Below are 18,735 nucleotides of genomic sequence, written 5' to 3' on the forward strand. Positions count from 1 at the left end.
AGAGAGTACAGGAGGGAGAGAGGATGAGGGAGGAGCAGACTCCCCACTGAGCAGGGAGCCCGACACAGGCCAGTCCCAGGACCCTGAGATCCTGCGTGACCTGAGCCGAAGACAGACCCCCGCGACGGTGGTTATTTATGAAGCCGTTGCTCTGTGGGAGGCACCCGGCTAGGAGCGGAGAGTGAGGATAAGTCGGCTGCATGTCTCTGCAGCTTTCGGGGTGATTCCAGGTCAGACATTCATGGAGCGTTCACGCCATCAGATGTGGCTAACTTTGGTGAGGTCCCTACCTGCTGGACTTCTGCTGTCGTGTCCGTACTCCTTTATTCAGCGAGGAAGGTTGGAGCCAGGAAATGGTCTGTGCTCCAGTCTTTCCTTGCAAGCTGAGCGCCAGTCCTGTGGCTCTTTGCCCGTTGTCCGAGGCTGGCGTGGGCGCGAGCTGACAGCTGTCTTCCCGCAGGAGCTGAACGAGCGCTGGCGGTCCCTCCAGCAGCTGGCCGAGGAGCGGAGCCAGCTCTTGGGCAGCGCGCACGAGGTGCAGAGGTTCCACAGGTGAGGGGCGGCTCGGGGCTGCGGGGGCTTGACCTTGGCGGTCCCTAAACGTGCTCCGATCTGGTTGGTATCTGTGCTCTGGCATCTGGGACCATATCTGTCATGGGGTAGATTGCTCGGGAAAGAGTGAGTGAGTGAACGTGTGTGCTTTTGCTTCTTGGAGCTTCTAGCGGTAACCGCTGACAGACATACGAGTGCCAGCCAAACACTTTAGTCGTGCTTGTCCTGGACGCAAGGCAGCTGTGCGTCACGGTCGTTAACCGCCTGTGTCTCCCCGTAGAGATGCCGACGAAACCAAAGAGTGGATTGAAGAGAAGAATCAGGCGCTCAACACAGACAATTACGGCCACGATCTGGCCAGTGTCCAAGCCCTGCAGCGCAAGCACGAGGGCTTTGAGAGGGATCTCGCAGCTCTTGGCGACAAGGTGAGAGGTGGCAGTGCCATCAACAGTTTGGCCCCGGGCAGAGTGAATCTTTCTCTCGGCAGAGCGCAGCTCCCTTACTTGCTGTCTCGCCCCCTTGCTCCCATAGGTCAACTCTCTGGGGGAGACAGCCGAGCGCCTGATCCAGTCCCACCCCGAGTCGGCTGAGGACCTGCAGGAGAAGTGCACGGAGCTGGACCAGGCGTGGGGCAGCCTGGGGAAGCGCGCGGACCAGCGCAAGGCCAAGCTGGGCGACTCCCACGACCTGCAGCGCTTCCTCAGCGATTTCCGGTACGAAGCCCTTCTAGAAGCCTTCGTGTGGTCATTCTTGTTGGGAAAGTCACGTGTGGCCCATGTGAACCACTCTGGCCACCAACTGCCAGCAAGTAAAGAATAAGTCTCCGCTTGCCTGTCCACGGATGTGCACCCACATGCACGCCAGCTCCCCCACTTCCCGCCAGATGGCATTCGGTTTCTTCCTTAGACGTATCTCTCACTCAGTAGACATGTACTTTAGTCTCATCCACAAACCTGTTTTAGAGAAATTTCATGGCTGCAGAAAAGTAGGATGAAACAGTGACCCCAGATGACACCCTTCGCCGATCGTCACCAGTCAGCTTTACCTCTGAGCACGTGCTTCTGTGTTGCTGACCCACCTGTCAGTCCTTTGAGACACGTGGCCATTTACCTCTAAATACTCGGGCCCGTGCGTCCCATGCGCCTTGAGTTCTGTCCTCTGCCCCCAGGTCTAAGGCCTGTGCGGCAGTAGTGTATCTAGTCCCTCTTCAGTTTCTCCAGTTGTCGCAAATGTGTCTTCACTCGACCGGGTTTGTGTTTTGGCCCGGGAGCCAGTGGAGGATTCCCGCTGCGGTGGCGCTGTTGTCTCCTTACCCCTCCCCGCTCTGCGTAGTGTCTTTCACGACATTGACAGTTTTGAAGAGTCTGGGCCAGTTTTCTAGCGGAATGTCCCGTGACCTAGGACCGCAGTCTTTTTTAAGGCTATGTAGTGCACCAGCGGTGGGGGATTTAGAACTCGGTCCCTGGCACCCGTCCGGGACGGGAGTTTAGCACTTCGTGCTAACAAGGGTTTCCCCCGTGTGTACACACGCAGGGACATGTGTACGTGTGTGTTTCATCCAGACATTTCCTCTGTGGGGATGGGACTAGGCAGGTGATGTGCTTCCCCTTCCCCGACCTCTAGTAGGAGGTCCCAGGTGGGTGGTTTTAGTATTTTGGTTTTCGTTTTTTTTTTTTAAGGTAAGGATCCAGTAACGTAAGTTATGTATCTTGAAGTATGTAGTTCATTGGTAATTAGCGTGCTTATAGCGTTCTACAGCTAGCACCTGTCTGTGGTTCTGAAACGTTTCACCACCCCAGAAGAGCGCCCCGAACCCCATGAGGAGTCACTCCCCTTCCCCCTTCCTCATCAAGTCTGCTTTCCGTCTCTGGATTTGCCTGTTCCGGGTGTATTTTATCAAAGGAAGCATAGGACCTGTGACTTCACACGTCGATTTGTGGGCCCTTACAAACATCAGTGAGAAGCTGGGTTCAGTGCACACAGAGGCCTAGGACTGCTCGAGCTCGAGGAAAAGTGATTTCCTCTGAAGCTCTGGCAAACTTAACCCCAATTGCTGTTTGTTCGAACCTGCTATGCTTCAGGGTCAGAAGTTCTTAGTTACAAACTTAGTTCATTGTCTTCTGAGGGATGCTCGGTTTTTTGTTGTTGCTGCTGTTTTTTAATATTTTTAACGTCTCAGTGAGACAAACAAGAGGCTTTGAAATATTTTGCCCAGAGGTGTAGATTATAACCAGTTAACCATTCAGTAGATTAACTGGTAGGTAGATTAACTAGCTGACCCTGAACAATCATTTAGTAGATTAACTACTTGATCCCAGAGAATCTTCTGAGACGAGAATTGTGTGGTTCTCTTTTCCTGGGTGGAAAGCCTACCTGCCAGGCAATGTAACAACTATTCCTCTGTGCGTCTGCTTGCCAGGGACCTCATGTCTTGGATCAATGGAATTCGAGGGTTGGTGTCCTCAGACGAGCTAGCCAAGGACGTCACCGGAGCCGAGGCTCTGCTGGAGCGGCACCAGGTAGCTAGGGCTGCCTGCTGAGCTGCAGAAGGGGGGTTCCGTTGCTGGGCTGGGAAGACCCACCCCCCCAAACTGCCGTCAGCAGCACCCTCGCCGCGAGTCAGTGGTTGACACACAGTGGATAGGTAGTGCCAGTTACCTCACCCCTTCCCTCCTCTTGGCAGGAGCACCGGACAGAAATCGATGCCAGGGCTGGCACTTTCCAGGCCTTTGAGCAGTTTGGGCAGCAGCTGCTGGCCCACGGGCACTACGCCAGCCCCGAGGTCAAGGAGAAACTAGATGTTCTAGATCGGGAGCGCGCGGGTCTGGAGAAGGCCTGGGCTCAGCGCAGGATGATGCTGGATCAGTGCCTCGAACTGCAGGTGGGTGCGCGGGGCGTCGCCTCCTGTTTGCCGCAGGCTTTCTGACGGCGAGTTTCGTGGCCAAACCCCCATCTTCCCACCTGCCTCCCTTTCTTTAGCTGTTTCATCGGGACTGTGAGCAAGCTGAGAACTGGATGGCTGCCCGGGAGGCCTTCTTGAATACTGAGGACAAAGGAGACTCGCTGGACAGCGTGGAGGCTCTGATCAAAAAACACGAGGACTTCGACAAAGCGATCAATGTCCAGGTGAGGCCTTTTTACCTTTAGGTCTCCATGTACATTTGCCCAGGCGGATGGCGCTCTCTGCGGGCTGCTGCTCCTTTCCGTCTCAGCGACGAGAATAAAACTTGTCCCTGACATGCTTAACTCTACTTTGAAATGAAAAGACTTGCCGTTGACCACACAAAGGCAGAACGGTCCCCTTTACACCCGCAGCGAGTACCTGTGCAAACTGGGGAAAATGATACGGATATGAGTGCTTTTTAAAACTTCTGATATTTCAGAGGTTTTAATAATGGGGATGCCACGCAGAAAAAAGTATTGTCAAAGCAGAAACACAAACGTGTTGGTAAGGAAAGTGAACCCGTGAACACTTAACAACGCAGGAAGATGGGCACCTCTTTGATTTCTAACCCGATCAGCTTGATATTGTGTGTGACCACTCCTGGTGTCATAGCCCCTGTCCCCAGTGTGACCTGGAGTCCTCTCGAGTTAAACTCTACTCTCCTAATGGTCGAAATCAAGCTTTGCTCTGGCCTCTGCTCTCCCGCTTCTAAAGTGTCAGTGTATTCTGATCCCGCCACCAGCTAGTTCCTGGCCACTCAGAATAACCACTCTCTTCACAAGACCTGCGGTCCACGCAAGGCCGGGCCGGGCCGCCCACCTCGGCCTCACGCCTTTGTTTGCCCGACAGGAGGAGAAGATCGCTGCCCTGCAATCCTTTGCTGACCAGCTCATCGCCGCTGGCCACTATGCCAAGGGCGACATCTGCAGCCGCCGCAATGAGGTTTTGGACAGGTGGGTGTTGCGTGGTGCTGAGCGCGCTTCCAGCCCCGCATGGGAGCTCCGGCCCTCCTTGTTCTCAGGGAGGGTCACGCTCGGGCTCCCTTGTGCTTTCACAGGTGGCGACGCCTGAAAGCCCAGATGATTGAGAAGAGGTCGAAGCTGGGAGAATCGCAAACCCTCCAGCAGTTCAGCCGGGACGTGGATGAGATCGAGGCCTGGATCAGTGAGAAATTACAGACCGCGAGTGATGAGTCGTACAAGGACCCCACCAATATCCAGGTGAGCTGAGCCGAGGGGCTGCTCGTCTCCGAGGCAGCCTTGATTACGGGGTAGATTTTGGTAAGAAGGCATCTTTGGTGGGGGGGGGGCTCTTCCTAGAGAACCATTTCCTTGTGTCCATGCTGAAGCCACCAAAAGTTATCCTAAGAAGCTGAACCCATGGAAAAGTGTCACTAAATGATCCGACATGGGAGAGTGCTTTCCTCAGCTGTCTCCGTGAAAGCCGTGTCTGCCAGGGAAAGTCTGTAGCGTCCCCTCTAACAGAATGAGCTGCTGTTTAGGAGCTGATATGTGCGTTCACCTCAGTGTACTGAACTCTTGTTATCTTAATCTATTTTTATAGCTTTCCAAGCTGCTGGTAAGTTTCTAATTTTCTTAGAGTTTTAGTGAAATGTGCTCCCATGTTTGTTTTCCTCTGCATAGACATTGTCGTGGCCTCGTGCGGTCAGCTGGTGTCTCCTCACCCGTGCTTCTCATTTCTAATGACCCATCACATTCCATTCAAGTGTCCCCGTGGGATGTGGCTTTCTCTGTCGTAATGAGCCTGCAGCCCTGCGCCCTCTCCCTTCTCCCCATGTGTCACTTAGGCAAGCTCTGTACGATGTTTGATTTGGGGGCAGTCGTGAGCTGCTGTCTTTCTCAGAGGCGCTTCTTTTAACAAATGAAACGATCAGGCTTTTCTGTGTGGGGTTGTGTTCACAGTTCTCGGTGGCCGAGGACAAGGAATCTAGGGCAGTGCGAGAGTCTTATGACGCACCCAGAGGTGCTGGTCCCTGGAGAGGGACCGTTAAGTTGCCTTAGAGAAGCAGACGATCGCTTCCAAATCTGACAGGAACCAGGGGTGAGAGGTTAAGGAAGACGGGGAACGTTATTATTCAAGGGGTAGCGTAGGGGACTTTTCAGTGAAGATGTAGCTCAGATGTTGCTTTAAACGGATGGAAGAAATGAAGAAACAGAATAGGTGGGGTTTGAACCAAAACGTGATCAGAGCAAGAAACAGAAGCAGGGAATTGGACTTAGGTCAGGATACGTGGGTATTTGAGAGCCTGCTCGGACTCGGGCAGCGGAGCCCGGAAGGATGACACCCGACGTGAGCGCCACGCTCCGCCAGCTTGGCGGCTCCGTCCTTTGACAGTTGCTGCCCCTGAAATGAAACATTGGATGCAGAATCCTTCCCCAGCTGTACTGGTTTTTTTTTTTTTTCTTTTAGTCCTTTTTCCCTCAAATAATTTCCCTTGAGACCCTGCCTTTCTCACCCAGAATTGTGCTGCAGCTGTGTCCTTGCATTGTCTCTCGTAGTGTTTTCCGTACCTTCTGTTTCTTCATGGATTCTTCAAATCCCCTTCATCCCCAGCGTCAGGAGCCCAGCATTCTCCCAGCCCTCTCTCTCCCTAGCAAAAATAATTTCCTACCTATCGTCAAGCTTGGATTTTGACGGTATCCGTGAGTTTTGGTTAATGACAGCTGCTAAAGGAGAGGGCAGCAAGGTCAAGGTCTGCGGCAGCCGTAAATTCGCCTCCATCAGCGGAGGGTCCGCCGGCCAGCTGCAGTGATTGTGGCCTTGTATGTGTGACGAGCGAGCCAGATGTGTGTTACCTGTTAGATCTTCTGTCCACGGAGGAGAAGGTCCGTGGATGGAAACTGACGCCCACGTAGACTGGGCACTGCACTTGGCTGCTGGCTGCCTCTGCAAATGCTAGAAAGTACACAGTTCTCGGACTTCGCTCCTGGCCGAAGAATTGACTCTGTCCCCCTGCTCCTGAGCTGGTCCGTCACCTTTCTGCGGCCCCATCCCCACAGCCTGAGCCCTAAACTCTTTTCATACATCCCGTGACTGCCTTCTGTAAGAAACGTTGACCCTTGTCCCCAGGTCTTTAAGTTTCCTACCACTTACCCTTCCTCCTGAGAATCCCTCCTCCCTAAAGAGAGGTAACCTCGCAGAACCTGGTTTTGAACGGTCATCTTTCTGGGACTTTAGAGCAAGCACCAGAAGCACCAGGCCTTCGAAGCAGAACTGCACGCCAACGCTGACCGGATCCGCGGTGTCATCGACACGGGCAACTCCCTCATCGAGCGCGGGGCCTGTGCGGGCAGCGAGGATGCTGTCAAGGTACAGTCCGCATGGTCACGACTTTAAAATGCAGCTTCAAGCACGTAAGCAGATGGGGGTGTCTGGCTGGCTCCGGTCAGTGAAGCATCCGCCTTTGGCTCAGGTCATGATCCCAGGGTCTTGGGATCGAGCCCCGCATCAGGCTCCCTGCTCAGTGAGAGAGTCTGCTTCTCCCTCTGCCTCTGCCCCTCCTTCTGCTTATGTGCATGCACGTGCTCTCTCTCTGAAATAAATAGAATCTTTAATTAAAAAAAAAAGAACGTAAGCAGATTAGACTTGTGCCTACCTTGCAGATGGGGAGCGTTGGTGGGAAGGCTCCCGTGAGGCTTTCTGTTCTCTCTCCCCACGAATCACTTGGCTTTAGGAAAAGGGGCTCTTCAAGGATTGTACCACCTCCAATGTCCCGCTTCTCTTCCCCAGGCCCGGCTGGCGGCCTTAGCTGACCAGTGGCAGTTCCTGGTGCAGAAGTCGGCCGAAAAGAGCCAGAAACTGAAAGAAGCCAACAAGCAGCAGAACTTCAACACCGGCATCAAGGACTTTGACTTCTGGCTCTCTGAGGTAATGGCAGGTTTTCCCTGCCACCGGCGGAGGATTTCTGGTCATTTGGGATAACAGGACAGTCAACCAGCCCCAAACCGTGAAAAAGTGAGGCCACCCCTGATGCCCCTTTCCACAGAAATCTTGCTTATCACAGTGTCTCGTGCTGTAAAGGGTTTGTTAGCAGAGGGAATGAATGTTTCGAGAAGAGAGCGCTTAGAGATGGCGATCAGGCTGTGGCTCCCTCCTCCCCAGTGGGAACGCAGATAGCAAGCGGCGACCGGGTCTGTGCCCAGATAGAAACCAAAATAGTTAAGTCAGGAAGCCAGAGTTAGTAGAAAATTCAGGGGTACAGAAAGCAGAAAGAAACAGAAATTTTTAGAGAACACTATTAATGTTTCTCTCCAGTCTACACATATTTCCATCAACACTAGTGTAGCTGTACTTTTATACATAGTTGAGCTCAGAGTGTAATTCTTCATGAGTATGTATTGGGAGTGTTACTCTAAGTCATTAAGAATTGTTCCCTGAATGTTTAGTTTGAAGTGCTGCGTAAGTCCGTCCTCGTCACGCCATGATTCAACCACTCCTGTGTTGTTGGACATTGAGGTGTCCCAACTTTCTGGTGGGACATCTGCACTGAATGTCTTCGTGTATCGATCTTTGCTCCTGCTGCCAGTTCTTTCCTTGGCGGGAGTTCTTTGAAGTGAGATTGCCATGCGGTTTGCCCCCGTACATCCGTGAAGGCTCTGGGACCCTGCCTTTAGCTGTAGAATGTCAGGTCCTGGGTTCTCAAGTCTGCATTTGATTGACAGGAAAGGAGAAGGACTTGGGCCACATGGGCTGATACAGGCTGAGTCACTGTAACAACATAGCTTCTGATTGACAAGGTTGCAGCTGCCCAAAGACCTGGCCAAACAACGGCATCCTGGGTTTTCCAGAACACCCACTATGCGTCGTACACACTGTGCACCACACGGTAACCTTTCCCCTTTTCTGTTTCACTGCCAGGTGGAGGCCCTTCTGGCATCTGAGGATTACGGCAAAGACCTGGCTTCTGTGAACAACTTGCTGAAGAAACATCAGCTGCTGGAGGCGGACATATCTGCCCATGAGGTGATCAGAGTGGGGTGGCCAGGCTCCATCCGGGACCTCAAGCCACGTTTTCAAATACTGTGGCCACGGGGCCATTTTATACCCTGCACTATTATCAAAGGCCCCTGAGGGAGTTTATGTGGGTTTTATCTATCAGAATTTACCATTATTAAAAAATTACATTTTATTTTTTTTTTTTAAAGATTTATTTATTTATTAGACAGAGATAGAGACAGCCAGCGAGAGAGGGAACACAAGCAGGGGGAAGTGGGAGAGGAAGAAGCAGGCTCATAGCGGAGGAGCCTGATGTGGGGCCCGATCCCATAACGCCGGGATCACGCCCTGAGCCGAAGGCAGACGCTTAACCGCTGTGCCACCCAGGCGCCCCTAAAAAATTACATTTTAAAAGTTAAATTTTAACAACACAATATCCAGGGCTTTTTGTCATTCTCAAAATGACAAAATTACAGAGTTGGAGAATAGAGCAGTGGTCGCCAGGAGTTAGGCACAGGGGTGGGGCACAACGAGGAAGGGACGGTACATTGTGCTCACAGAACAGCGTATCTTGGTTTGGGTTACGTGAATCTACACGTAGGGGAAAATTGTGGGGAACTGTACACCCATGCAGACACAGATGGAGGCATCTAAAGTTGGTGAAGTCTGTGATCTTGCACCAGCGTCCGTGGCCTGGTCTTGCTAATGCGACTCGGAAGCTGCCGCTGTGGGGAGAAGCTGGAGGAAGGGCACACGGGAGCTGTACTGTTTGTTTTTGAAACTGTGCTGTTTTTACAACTTCTTGTGAGTTCGTAATTATTTCAAAATGAAAAATTAAGAGTAAATCTGAGAAAAAAATTATTTATTGAAAGTAATAAGCCCATTACGAGTTAACGTGAGTAGCACTTTTTATGAAGGATAACTCTATTTTTTCCAAAACCAAAACAAGGTGGAGTAAGAAGAGTGGCATGGGCTGTGTTTTGCAAATCTCTTAAGTCCAGTTTGATAGGATACAGCTGGATTCTTGTAGCTGCTTCTGAATTTGGTCTGTGGGGGTGTGTCAGATACAGTGCAAACCCCGCCTCCCGCAGGGCGTTAGAGAAGGGAGCGGTGTTTTCATTCAGATGATTCTGGATACTCTGACACCAAAGTCAGTACGTGGTAGCTGCTTAAAGGTTAGTTGCAAAGTGGACTCTGAAATCCTCTCAGTCAGTTTTTCGTACCATTTAATTTTAAAATCCACAGGTCCATCTCAGACATCTAATGGTTTTTTCAACCATGCATGATGTTATAAAGTCATTTGGAAAACATTCTGAGTTACGCAGGACTACCTCTTAGTACATGAGCTCCCACGTCACATTTGCTGACGTCACAGCTGGTCTCGACAGGAAAATCTTCACAAATTGAGCGGCTATCACGCTCGCAGAGGTGGACGCTCTCATTCCAGAATTCTCATTTTCGCCTGAGAGTTCCAGTTTTAGCAGCAGCAGCAAACTCTGCCTTCCTGAACGTGATGGGTTGACTTCATTTGTTCTGAACCCTGAGTATGTGTCAGACTCTGAATGGCCGTAGTCTGGTCACTGTTCCCTCCGGGAGCAGGACAGCCCACGAACAAGCGGCTAGTTCTGCTCGGGACCGTCCTCGAACTTGAGTTTGGCGCCGAAGTGCTTGTGTGCATTTCCCGTTTCATCGCACAGAATATTGACGTCAACATGTACTCAAAGATGGAGATTTAGGAAAGTGAACAACTTGTGCTTTTATAAGGATGTCCGTAAGCGAGGCGCGTTTAACCGCGACTCGGAGTCTGGCCTCAGCGGCGTGCCGCTGTCTTGAGCAGGGGCCTTGGCACCCCCAGCACGGCTGTCATGCCATGTGCTCGCGTCCGCACAGTGAAAAAGGCAGATGACATGATGTCTTTGTGTTGTTAGCAAAATAATTTTGATCTCTTAGAACCCCAGGGATCCACATACGACACTTTGAGAGAACATCAGCAGTCCACAAAGCCAGCCTGTCCGTGAAGAATTCCAGAGTTCTGATTTGCAAGCAGATATTCATGGGAGACCCAGGTTTCTCACCACCACCCCCCCCCCGTTGTGTCCCCTGCCCCAGGATCGCCTGAAGGACCTGAACAGCCAAGCAGACAGCCTGATGACCAGCAGTGCCTTCGACACCTCCCAAGTGAAGGACAAGCGGGACACCATCAATGGTCGTTTCCAGAAGATCAAGACCATGGCAGCCTCCCGGCGAGCCAAGCTGAACGAATCACATCGCCTGCACCAGTTCTTCCGGGACATGGATGACGAGGAGTCCTGGATCAAGTACGTGTCCTCGGGGCTTCACACTCTGGGTCCTCTGGGGTGCCCGTCGAGCCTCTGGTGGCAGGTGGGGGTCCGGAGCTCTGGGCTGCCTGGCCAGGAGGTTTGGCTCTTCTCCCGGAGTGTGACAGAACCTGCTGGGCTGGCTCTCTGCTCTGCCACACGATTACCGTGGGGCACCTTGGCTCTTCTGTTGCTCCGGTGTGCAGTGATAGGGCCATCAGTGGCTTCTAGACGGTAGCAGTACGTGATGACTGAGCTAGATTTTGCGTAGACCCTGCCTTGGGATCCCTGGGGAGATGAGTGAATGCCTGTCTGGAAGAGACAGCCTGATATCCTGGGCACAATCAGTCCTTGAAGGAAGAAGAGTTTGTTTGTTTTTAATTCCTCTCCCATTGCCGTCAAAGGTGATGTAGCATTTTGTAAACACGCCATTTTTAAGGACAAAATTTTGTCTCCTGTTCCTTATTTCCTTAAAAAATTCTGTCCATGTGTTTATATATTTCTACACGTGGCGCCTGCACATTTGGTGAAGTAGGGCTGGCAGGGCGGCACCACCAGCCCTCCCTGTTCCCCAGCGCACCCTGACCCTGGCAGGGGCTCCCAGACACCTACATCCATGTTCGTTTGGGAAATAGAAACTTGTTTTCCAGAAGACTAGCAAAGATCTTCATGGCGAGATTCGTAGGTGTAGGTGAAGGACGTCATGGGGTCCGGAGACTCCACAGCTCTTGGCCAAACCTGTCCAGTTGAAATCACGGGGCTGCATGGGGCCTGCCTTTGTTGTCCAGGGAGAAGAAGCTGCTGGTGAGCTCGGAGGACTACGGCCGAGACTTAACAGGCGTTCAGAACCTGAGGAAGAAGCACAAGCGGCTGGAGGCAGAACTGGCTGCCCACGAGCCGGCGATTCAGGTGAGGGGGCCTCTTCTGGCCGAGGGGGTGGCGACGTGACGTACAGGGAGACCCTTTGCTCTCGTTCATTCCACTGAGGTCTGCAGTGTCTACACCCCTCATTCCAAACCCAGAAGAAAGAAGTCCTGGGTTCGATCCTGAGGCCTGTTTCTGGACGCATCTAGAAGCGGGTGATAGCTCTTATTCTAATCCTTCCTGCCTGTCAGGGTGTCCTGGACACTGGGAAGAAGCTGTCTGATGACAACACCATTGGCAAGGAGGAGATCCAGCAGCGTCTGGCCCAGTTCGTGGAGCACTGGAAGGAGCTGAAGCAGCTGGCGACAGCGCGGTGAGCGGCCAGAAGAGGGAATGCACGCTGCGTGTGAGGCCAGCTCGGGGATCCAGGGCCCTCCTGCCACCCTGGGACCCTTATCCGAGGCGGGCCGGGACCACAGTCGGCTTGTTTCACAGCTGCTCTGACAGGCCCGGGCTGAGCCGGTCCCCTTAGGAGGCTCTGAACCCAGCTTGTGGTTCCAGAATTGCACGTTTGAACAGCTCTGTGTCTGCTTCGTGTTACATAGAAGGCTCAATGGAACCTCTCACATCCCATGTTTGTCGGGAACGTTTTTTTTTTTTAATATTTTATTTATTTATTTGACAGAGATAGAGACAGCCAGCGAGAGAGGGAACACAAGCAGGGGGAGTGGGAGAGGAAGAAGCAGGCTCGTAGCGGAGGAGCCTGATGTGGGGCTCGATCCCAGGATTTCGGGATCACGCCCTGAGCCGAAGGCAGACGCTTAACCGCTGTGCCACCCAGGCGCCCCTGTCAGGAACATTTTTAAACACACGTACGCCATCAGAATTAATGTTGAACGATATTAACGGCTGGTGTGTTGTGTGTGTGTCCTGGAATTAGGGGTCAGCGGCTGGAGGAGTCCTTGGAGTATCAGCAGTTTGTGGCTAACGTGGAAGAGGAAGAAGCCTGGATCAATGAGAAGATGACCCTGGTAGCCAGTGAGGATTACGGAGACACGCTTGCCGCCATCCAGGTCAGAGCAGCTGGCGCGGCCACCTGCCGCTTGGTTCGGCGGCTGCTTTCGTGCCCGGAGAGCTCCCGGCCCGCAGCCTTGGTCTCCCTGGTTGGTCGCAGTCCCCCAGACCTCACGCTGGAGACGCAGCCCCGGGGCCTAGAGCCTGCGATCGGTCAGGTGGCCCCGGGGTCCAGGGGGCTGCTGCCACAGAGTTGCCGTCCCGTTGCTCTGGAGGCCGGGGTCTGAGATCAAGGTGCAGGCAGGGCCTCGCCCTCCGAGACTTCCAGGGGAAGCGCGTTGCCATCTTCCAGCTTCTCGCTGGCGTTCCTCGGCTTGTGGCAGCTTAACCACAGCCCCTGCCTCTGCTCTTCACGGCTCTTCCCTCTGTGTCTGTCTGCCCGCCACTTGCTCTCCGGGCTCGTCTGTGTCCAGAGTCCCTCAGAAGGACACAGGTCATCCTGGATTAGGTCCCACCCCAGTGACCTCATCTGAACATCTTAACTTATGTCTGCATCTCCCACGTTCGTAGGTGCCAGGGGTTAGGATGTCATTCTTTTTGGGGGACACATTTCAGCCTCTGCCCTAAGTCACAGGGTGGCTGTGACTGTGTGACAGCCTGACAGGCAGGAACGGCTCGTTCCCTGAGGTGGTGCTGCTTCCGAGGGGGGCCCCTCACCTGCGCTGAGGTGCGGCAGCAGGCCGAGAGAGTCACAATCGTGTCCCTGGCAGCTGGCAGGCCTCCGTTCCCCTCCAGCTCCCCAGCAGTGGCCCTGCCCCGTTTCCATAGGTAGCGTTCAAAATGGCAGAGACAGAAGCTTCCACGCCCAGCCTCAGATGTCACACGACATTGTCTGTGCTGCGTTGCACTGGTCGGAGTGGCCACAAGCAGTCCGGAGCCACGGGCTAGTGGAACAGCTTCCCCTCTTGCTGGGAGGAGCCAAACTTGATGGTGGAACGTTCCCGGATCTGGGCCACTGGCCGTGGAGGCATAGTTGGCATTCCTCAGAGTCTGGGTAGCCCCTGAGCCACGTGCTTAGAGTAGGTGTCCCGTTCGGCTGGTCCCGGTGCTTCAGGTGGCCTAGACGGAGGGAGGGATTTCCCATCCTCCGCGTGGCCCGTTCCCGGGAAGCCCACACAGGGCCGTCGTCTCCGGTCCTTCGGGTGTACTGAGCACAGGGACTCTCGGAAGGTCCCGTAGGAGCTGTGATCGGGAAACCGTCTGTTGGGCTCTGTCTTAAGCTTGCACGGTGTCTGGTGTTTTCTCTGCGGCCTTCCAGAGAGGAGGAGGGGCCGATGAGCAAGAGCTTAACCCCTTCTCAAGCTCAGCCCGCTGCCAGTTACTCCTGCCGCATCTGGCTCTTACCACCTTCCTGATTACCTGTCGATGTCGCTCCCTGTGGTCTCAGCCCCAACTAGACCGGCAGCCTGGGGGCGCAGGCGCCGTGGCGCTCTGGTTCCCTCTGCCCCGTGACTGGGCCCCCTCCTGCCCCTGGCCCATGCCAGGCGCTCAGCCGCTGGCCTTTCTGCTCCATTGCAGGGCTTGCTGAAGAAGCACGAGGCTTTTGAGACAGACTTCACAGTGCACAAGGACCGCGTGAATGACGTCTGCAGCAACGGACAGGACCTCATCAAGAAGGTGAGCCTGGCCTGCTGGGTGGACGCTCCCTTCCCACGCCCGGCGCCCCCATCCTGGGGCCACCGTGGCCCCCAAAGCCCAGCTGCCTGGAATAGTCACCCAAGAAAGTTTTGCGCGGAAACCAGGAGCAATTCCACTGCTGTATTTCGTACCAGTGGAAGAGCCTGTGGTTGGCTGGGCGTCTTCCCCGTTTCTGAAGCGAGTTAGCGAAGGGACTCAGCAGCACGCCCGCTCTCTGCGGGAACGAAGCAGAGACGCATCCCTTGAGTGACAGCGGCGCTCCACAGAGCTGTTCTCTTAGTTATTTCTCGGGTAGTACAGGCTCTCGACAGCATTGGTTGAAGATACAAGAAAAATCGTAAGAGCCACCCCTACGCAGTGTCGATCCTGTTTCATCCATTTACGTTGCCCTGCAAAGCCTGGCTGCTGTCCAGGGTGGTTTGGAAAGGAGTGTGTTAAAATCACAAGGTTTGGGTTTCGTTCAAACGAGAGCGCAGATGGGAGGGCGTCACTGGCATGTTGGCATTCCATAGTAAACGTGGTGCTGCCGATGGTCCCCGTTCGTCCCCGCCAATCACTTAGGGGTGGTGATGGGCATTCAGTACCATGAGAAAAGCGACTTTTTTTTTTAAAGATTTTATTTATTTGACACAGAGCACAAGTGGTGGGGAGGGAAAAGCAGGCTCCCTGCTGAGCAGGGAGCCCAATGCGAGGCTCGATCCCAGGACCCCAAGATCACCATCTGAGCTGAAAGCAGACAGCTTAACCGAGTGAGCCACCCAGGCGCCGCAAGACAGGCAACTTTTAACAACTATAATCTCTTGTTGCAGATATCACTAGTAGATAAGATTATGCATCACGGGATTTGCTCCAATAAGCCTGGCCTTGAGACTAGAGATTTGGTTTGTAGGAGGTAACCGTGTGTTCAAATCCGTGTTCACTACAGAGCTTTTTTCCCTTGCTCTTATGGGCAAGTGAAGTAACATGAAGCTAATTTGCGGTCCAGACCGCGTACAGGTAGAGATGAGGCCTGTGTACGATCTTTACCCCCACGCAGCTCTGCTCTTTCTGCCTGTGCAGTGACCGGTCTGTGACTATTCTGCAGCCTTCCCGCAAAGAGCCCAGTGCTTTACCATCAGCAGTGATCTGTTTCCTCCTCAAGTTTCTGTCTCAATTTTATGCTGACTTGTATGTTTTCAGATTCAGTTATTCCAAGACTGAACCCGGGTGCTTGGGGCTTAAGAATTTTCCGCTTTTTCTGAACCGTTGTGTTTATTGCTTATGTGTAGCGACCATTGTTTGGATATATCACGTTTTATTTATTTATTTATCTTTAAGATTTTATTTATTTATCTGACAGAGGCAGTGAGAGAGGGAACACAAGCAGGGGGATTGGGAGAGGGAGAAGCAGGCTTCCTGCTGAGCAGGGAGCCCAGTGCGGGGCTCGATCCCAGGACCCTGGAATCATGACCCGAGCCGAAGGCAGACGCTTAACTGACCGAGCCACCCAGGCGCCCCTGGATATATCACATTTTATTTAAGTCTTCACTATTTATGCTTTTCCAAATTTTTTGCTGTCAGACATACTAATAAGTATGTCGTTGAGATGTTTCAGCTCATTCCTCATATCTTCAGGATTTGTTCCTATGCGTGAAATTGCATCCTCGTGTTGCTCTTAGAAGGGCCTTACCTGTCCTTGCCCCGGCGGTGGCGGGTGGTCAGCCAGGGGCACAGGGCCCGCCTTCCCGCGCTGGAGAACCTGCCCTGGCAGGGCGGCCATGGATCATCTGGCCACGACGAGAGGTGAGGCTGACCAGACTGCGCCTTCCCTTTGTGGCCTAGAACAACCACCATGAGGAGAACATCTCTTCAAAGATGAAGGGCTTAAACGGGAAGGTGTCCGACTTGGAGAAAGCTGCCGCCCAGAGGAAGGCCAAGCTTGAGGAGAACTCGGCCTTCCTTCAGTTCAACTGGAAGGCTGATGTGGTGGAGTCCTGGATCGGTGAGCGCTGTCCCGCCCGGCCCTGCCTCTCTTCCTCTCCGGGCTCGGGAGATTGTTCCAGAGTCATAGCTCGACTATTACCTAAGCAGTTGATCTTCTGCAGAGGAGAAACGGATCTGATACGGGCATTTCAGAGAACATGAGACCATGTCCTGCAGCCAAGAGCCGGGGGCCCCCAAGGTGCTCGGCACTGGGCCAGCACGGGCCCCCGGCTGCACTGTCCCCTAGCTGCCCGGGGCGCAGTCGGGCTCCCAAGCAAGAGGGAGCTAGACTCTGATTTCAGGACCCCTGTGACCCTGGTGATGGCTGTCACATAAGTAGCAATTGAACCACATCTGGGATGAGCTGGAAGGATCTCTTCCTGGCACAGCTGGCCAGCGGGGTCAGGGCTGCAGGGTGGACGGAGCCAGCCAGCGTGGGGTCAGAGCCTGCTGTTAGGAATCCTGGGCTTTAAATGTCAACAGGGAGACAGTGCGCCTCGGTTTGCTTTTTTTGCCTTCTTCATTCACCTCCGTGTACCAAGAAGGCTGGCCTGTGTCCTATGCTTGGTTTCCCTAGGTGAGAAGGAGAACAGCCTGAAGACAGATGATTATGGCCGAGACCTGTCTTCCGTCCAGACTCTCCTTACCAAACAGGTCAGTCGGAGCCGCGTTGTTGACGGACTGAAACGTACGCGGACAGTACTTCCTGGTAGAAGAATGGTGGCTGGCGTCTGTCACTGGGAAAGGCAGTCTTACTCGGTTTCGGGCAAGCAGGGGCTGATGGGAAGGTGTTGCCAGAGGAGAGGATCTAAGCTGGGTCATGATAGGCAAACTGGAGGTGGGCAGGGGGGAGGCAGGCGTTCGTTCCAGGGAGAGGCAATGGGGAGAGCGTGGCACATTTAGGGGACCCCCGAACCTCCGTCTGCCCGGGGTGGGGGGGGGCGGCAGGAGGATGTCAGGAGAAGGGGGGGACTCGGGGCTGATAGTGTGGCCTGGGCAGCCGGCCAGACTCTGGTGCCATCGAGCTCAGGCGCCCGGAAAGGGCGGTTTCTGGCATCCCTGGCGACCCTGCGGATTGGCGCTCTGCTCTTTGTTCCAGGAAACCTTTGACGCGGGCCTACAGGCCTTCCAGCAGGAGGGCATCGCCAACATCACCGCCCTCAAGGATCAGCTGCTTGCCGCCAAGCACATCCAGTCCAAGGCCATCGAGGCCCGGCACGCCTCCCTCATGAAGAGATGGAGCCAGCTTCTGGCCAACTCGGCCACGCGGAAGAAGAAGCTTCTGGAGGCACAGAGCCACTTCCGCAAGGTAAGGGCGGGCCCCTGCAGCGCTCCCCCGGCCCGGCTGCAGGAGGCTCTGCACAGGGCAGAGAGGCCGCTGGAAGCCAGCAGAGGGCCCTTGGCCTCCGCAGCCCCCGGGAGATGGAGGGGAAAAGGGAGCGAGGGAAGAAAGAGTCGGAGAACTTTGGAGACGTGGAGGTTGGGAGCACCCCGGCTTGCCCCGGGGCCCCGGGAACTACCACGGCCTTTCCGAGCCGGCCTCCCGGCCTCCCGCCCAAGCGTGGCGCCGCGGCCCTGGCGGTGGCCCTGACACAGGCTGCTCCACTTCCAGGTAGAGGACCTCTTCCTGACCTTCGCCAAAAAGGCCTCCGCCTTCAACAGCTGGTTCGAAAACGCTGAAGAGGATCTGACCGATCCCGTGCGTTGCAACTCCCTGGAGGAGATCAGAGCTCTGCGCGAGGCCCACGACGCCTTCCGCTCGTCCCTCAGCTCTGCCCAGGCCGACTTCAGCCAGCTGGCCGAGCTGGACCGCCAGATCAAGAGCTTCCGTGTGGCCTCCAACCCCTACACCTGGTTCACCATGGAGGCCCTGGAGGAGACGTGGAGGAACCTGCAGAAGATCATCAAGGTGCCCGCGCCCCCGCAGGCCGCCACCCCGAGCTCCGGGGCGGGGGGCGCTCGCAGAGGCTGCCACGGGTACCGGCCAGCAGCCCCCACGGACGGTCGATCGGTCACTTCCCCTCGGCTCTTACCAGAGTTCTTGGGGGGCCCGTCGTGAGCAGCTGGGGAACGGAGGGTTCTGAGCTCCCCCCGCATCTCCCAGGCTCCTCCGGGTGACATCAACATCCGGGTCCCCCTGCCCCACAAAGCGGTGGTTTGTGGTCACGTTCAGCGTCCAGAAACCGAAATTGTAAGGCCGCTGGTCCATCCCGAGGGCGGTCCGGCCAGAAGGACAGGCCCCGGTGACACGGCCTCTCCTCCCTTTGGGCGCTAGGAGCGGGAGCTGGAGCTGCAGAAGGAGCAGCGCCGGCAGGAGGAGAACGACAAGCTGCGCCAGGAGTTCGCCCAGCACGCCAACGCCTTCCACCAGTGGATCCAGGAGACCAGGTGCCCGCCCACCCCCGGGGTGCAGTTCCTCCCCCCCCC

General features: G+C 54.7%; 1 protein-coding gene across 9 annotated transcripts in view; it reads left to right on the top strand.

Annotated features, from left to right (window-relative positions):
* SPTAN1 (spectrin alpha, non-erythrocytic 1) overlaps nucleotides 1–18,735 on the top strand; it is a 58,460-nt gene that overhangs the window by 34,427 nt on the left and 5,298 nt on the right. For 5 of the 9 annotated variants that reach the window (XM_034664622.1, XM_034664625.1, XM_034664627.1 and 2 more), the window contains 22 exons: nucleotides 461–552; nucleotides 833–977; nucleotides 1,084–1,265; nucleotides 2,972–3,071; nucleotides 3,236–3,433; nucleotides 3,532–3,678; nucleotides 4,346–4,449; nucleotides 4,554–4,716; nucleotides 5,060–5,074; nucleotides 6,695–6,826; nucleotides 7,247–7,384; nucleotides 8,375–8,479; nucleotides 10,562–10,770; nucleotides 11,559–11,679; nucleotides 11,886–12,007; nucleotides 12,575–12,707; nucleotides 14,227–14,325; nucleotides 16,168–16,327; nucleotides 16,886–16,962; nucleotides 17,408–17,617; nucleotides 17,921–18,217; nucleotides 18,584–18,696. In XM_034664622.1, the coding sequence (XP_034520513.1) occupies nucleotides 461–552; nucleotides 833–977; nucleotides 1,084–1,265; nucleotides 2,972–3,071; nucleotides 3,236–3,433; nucleotides 3,532–3,678; nucleotides 4,346–4,449; nucleotides 4,554–4,716; nucleotides 5,060–5,074; nucleotides 6,695–6,826; nucleotides 7,247–7,384; nucleotides 8,375–8,479; nucleotides 10,562–10,770; nucleotides 11,559–11,679; nucleotides 11,886–12,007; nucleotides 12,575–12,707; nucleotides 14,227–14,325; nucleotides 16,168–16,327; nucleotides 16,886–16,962; nucleotides 17,408–17,617; nucleotides 17,921–18,217; nucleotides 18,584–18,696 (3,062 nt within the window). Of the gene's footprint in view, nucleotides 1–460; nucleotides 553–832; nucleotides 978–1,083; nucleotides 1,266–2,971; nucleotides 3,072–3,235; nucleotides 3,434–3,531; nucleotides 3,679–4,345; nucleotides 4,450–4,553; nucleotides 4,717–5,059; nucleotides 5,075–6,694; nucleotides 6,827–7,246; nucleotides 7,385–8,374; nucleotides 8,480–10,561; nucleotides 10,771–11,558; nucleotides 11,680–11,885; nucleotides 12,008–12,574; nucleotides 12,708–14,226; nucleotides 14,326–16,167; nucleotides 16,328–16,885; nucleotides 16,963–17,407; nucleotides 17,618–17,920; nucleotides 18,218–18,583; nucleotides 18,734–18,735 lie in introns of all 9 variants that reach the window. The other 4 variants (XM_034664623.1, XM_034664626.1, XM_034664629.1 and 1 more) reach the window with 2 other exon arrangements.

Source organism: Ailuropoda melanoleuca, chromosome 7 (assembly GCF_002007445.2).
Source record: "Ailuropoda melanoleuca isolate Jingjing chromosome 7, ASM200744v2, whole genome shotgun sequence".
In the NCBI taxonomy this organism is placed as follows: Eukaryota; Metazoa; Chordata; class Mammalia; order Carnivora; family Ursidae; genus Ailuropoda; species Ailuropoda melanoleuca.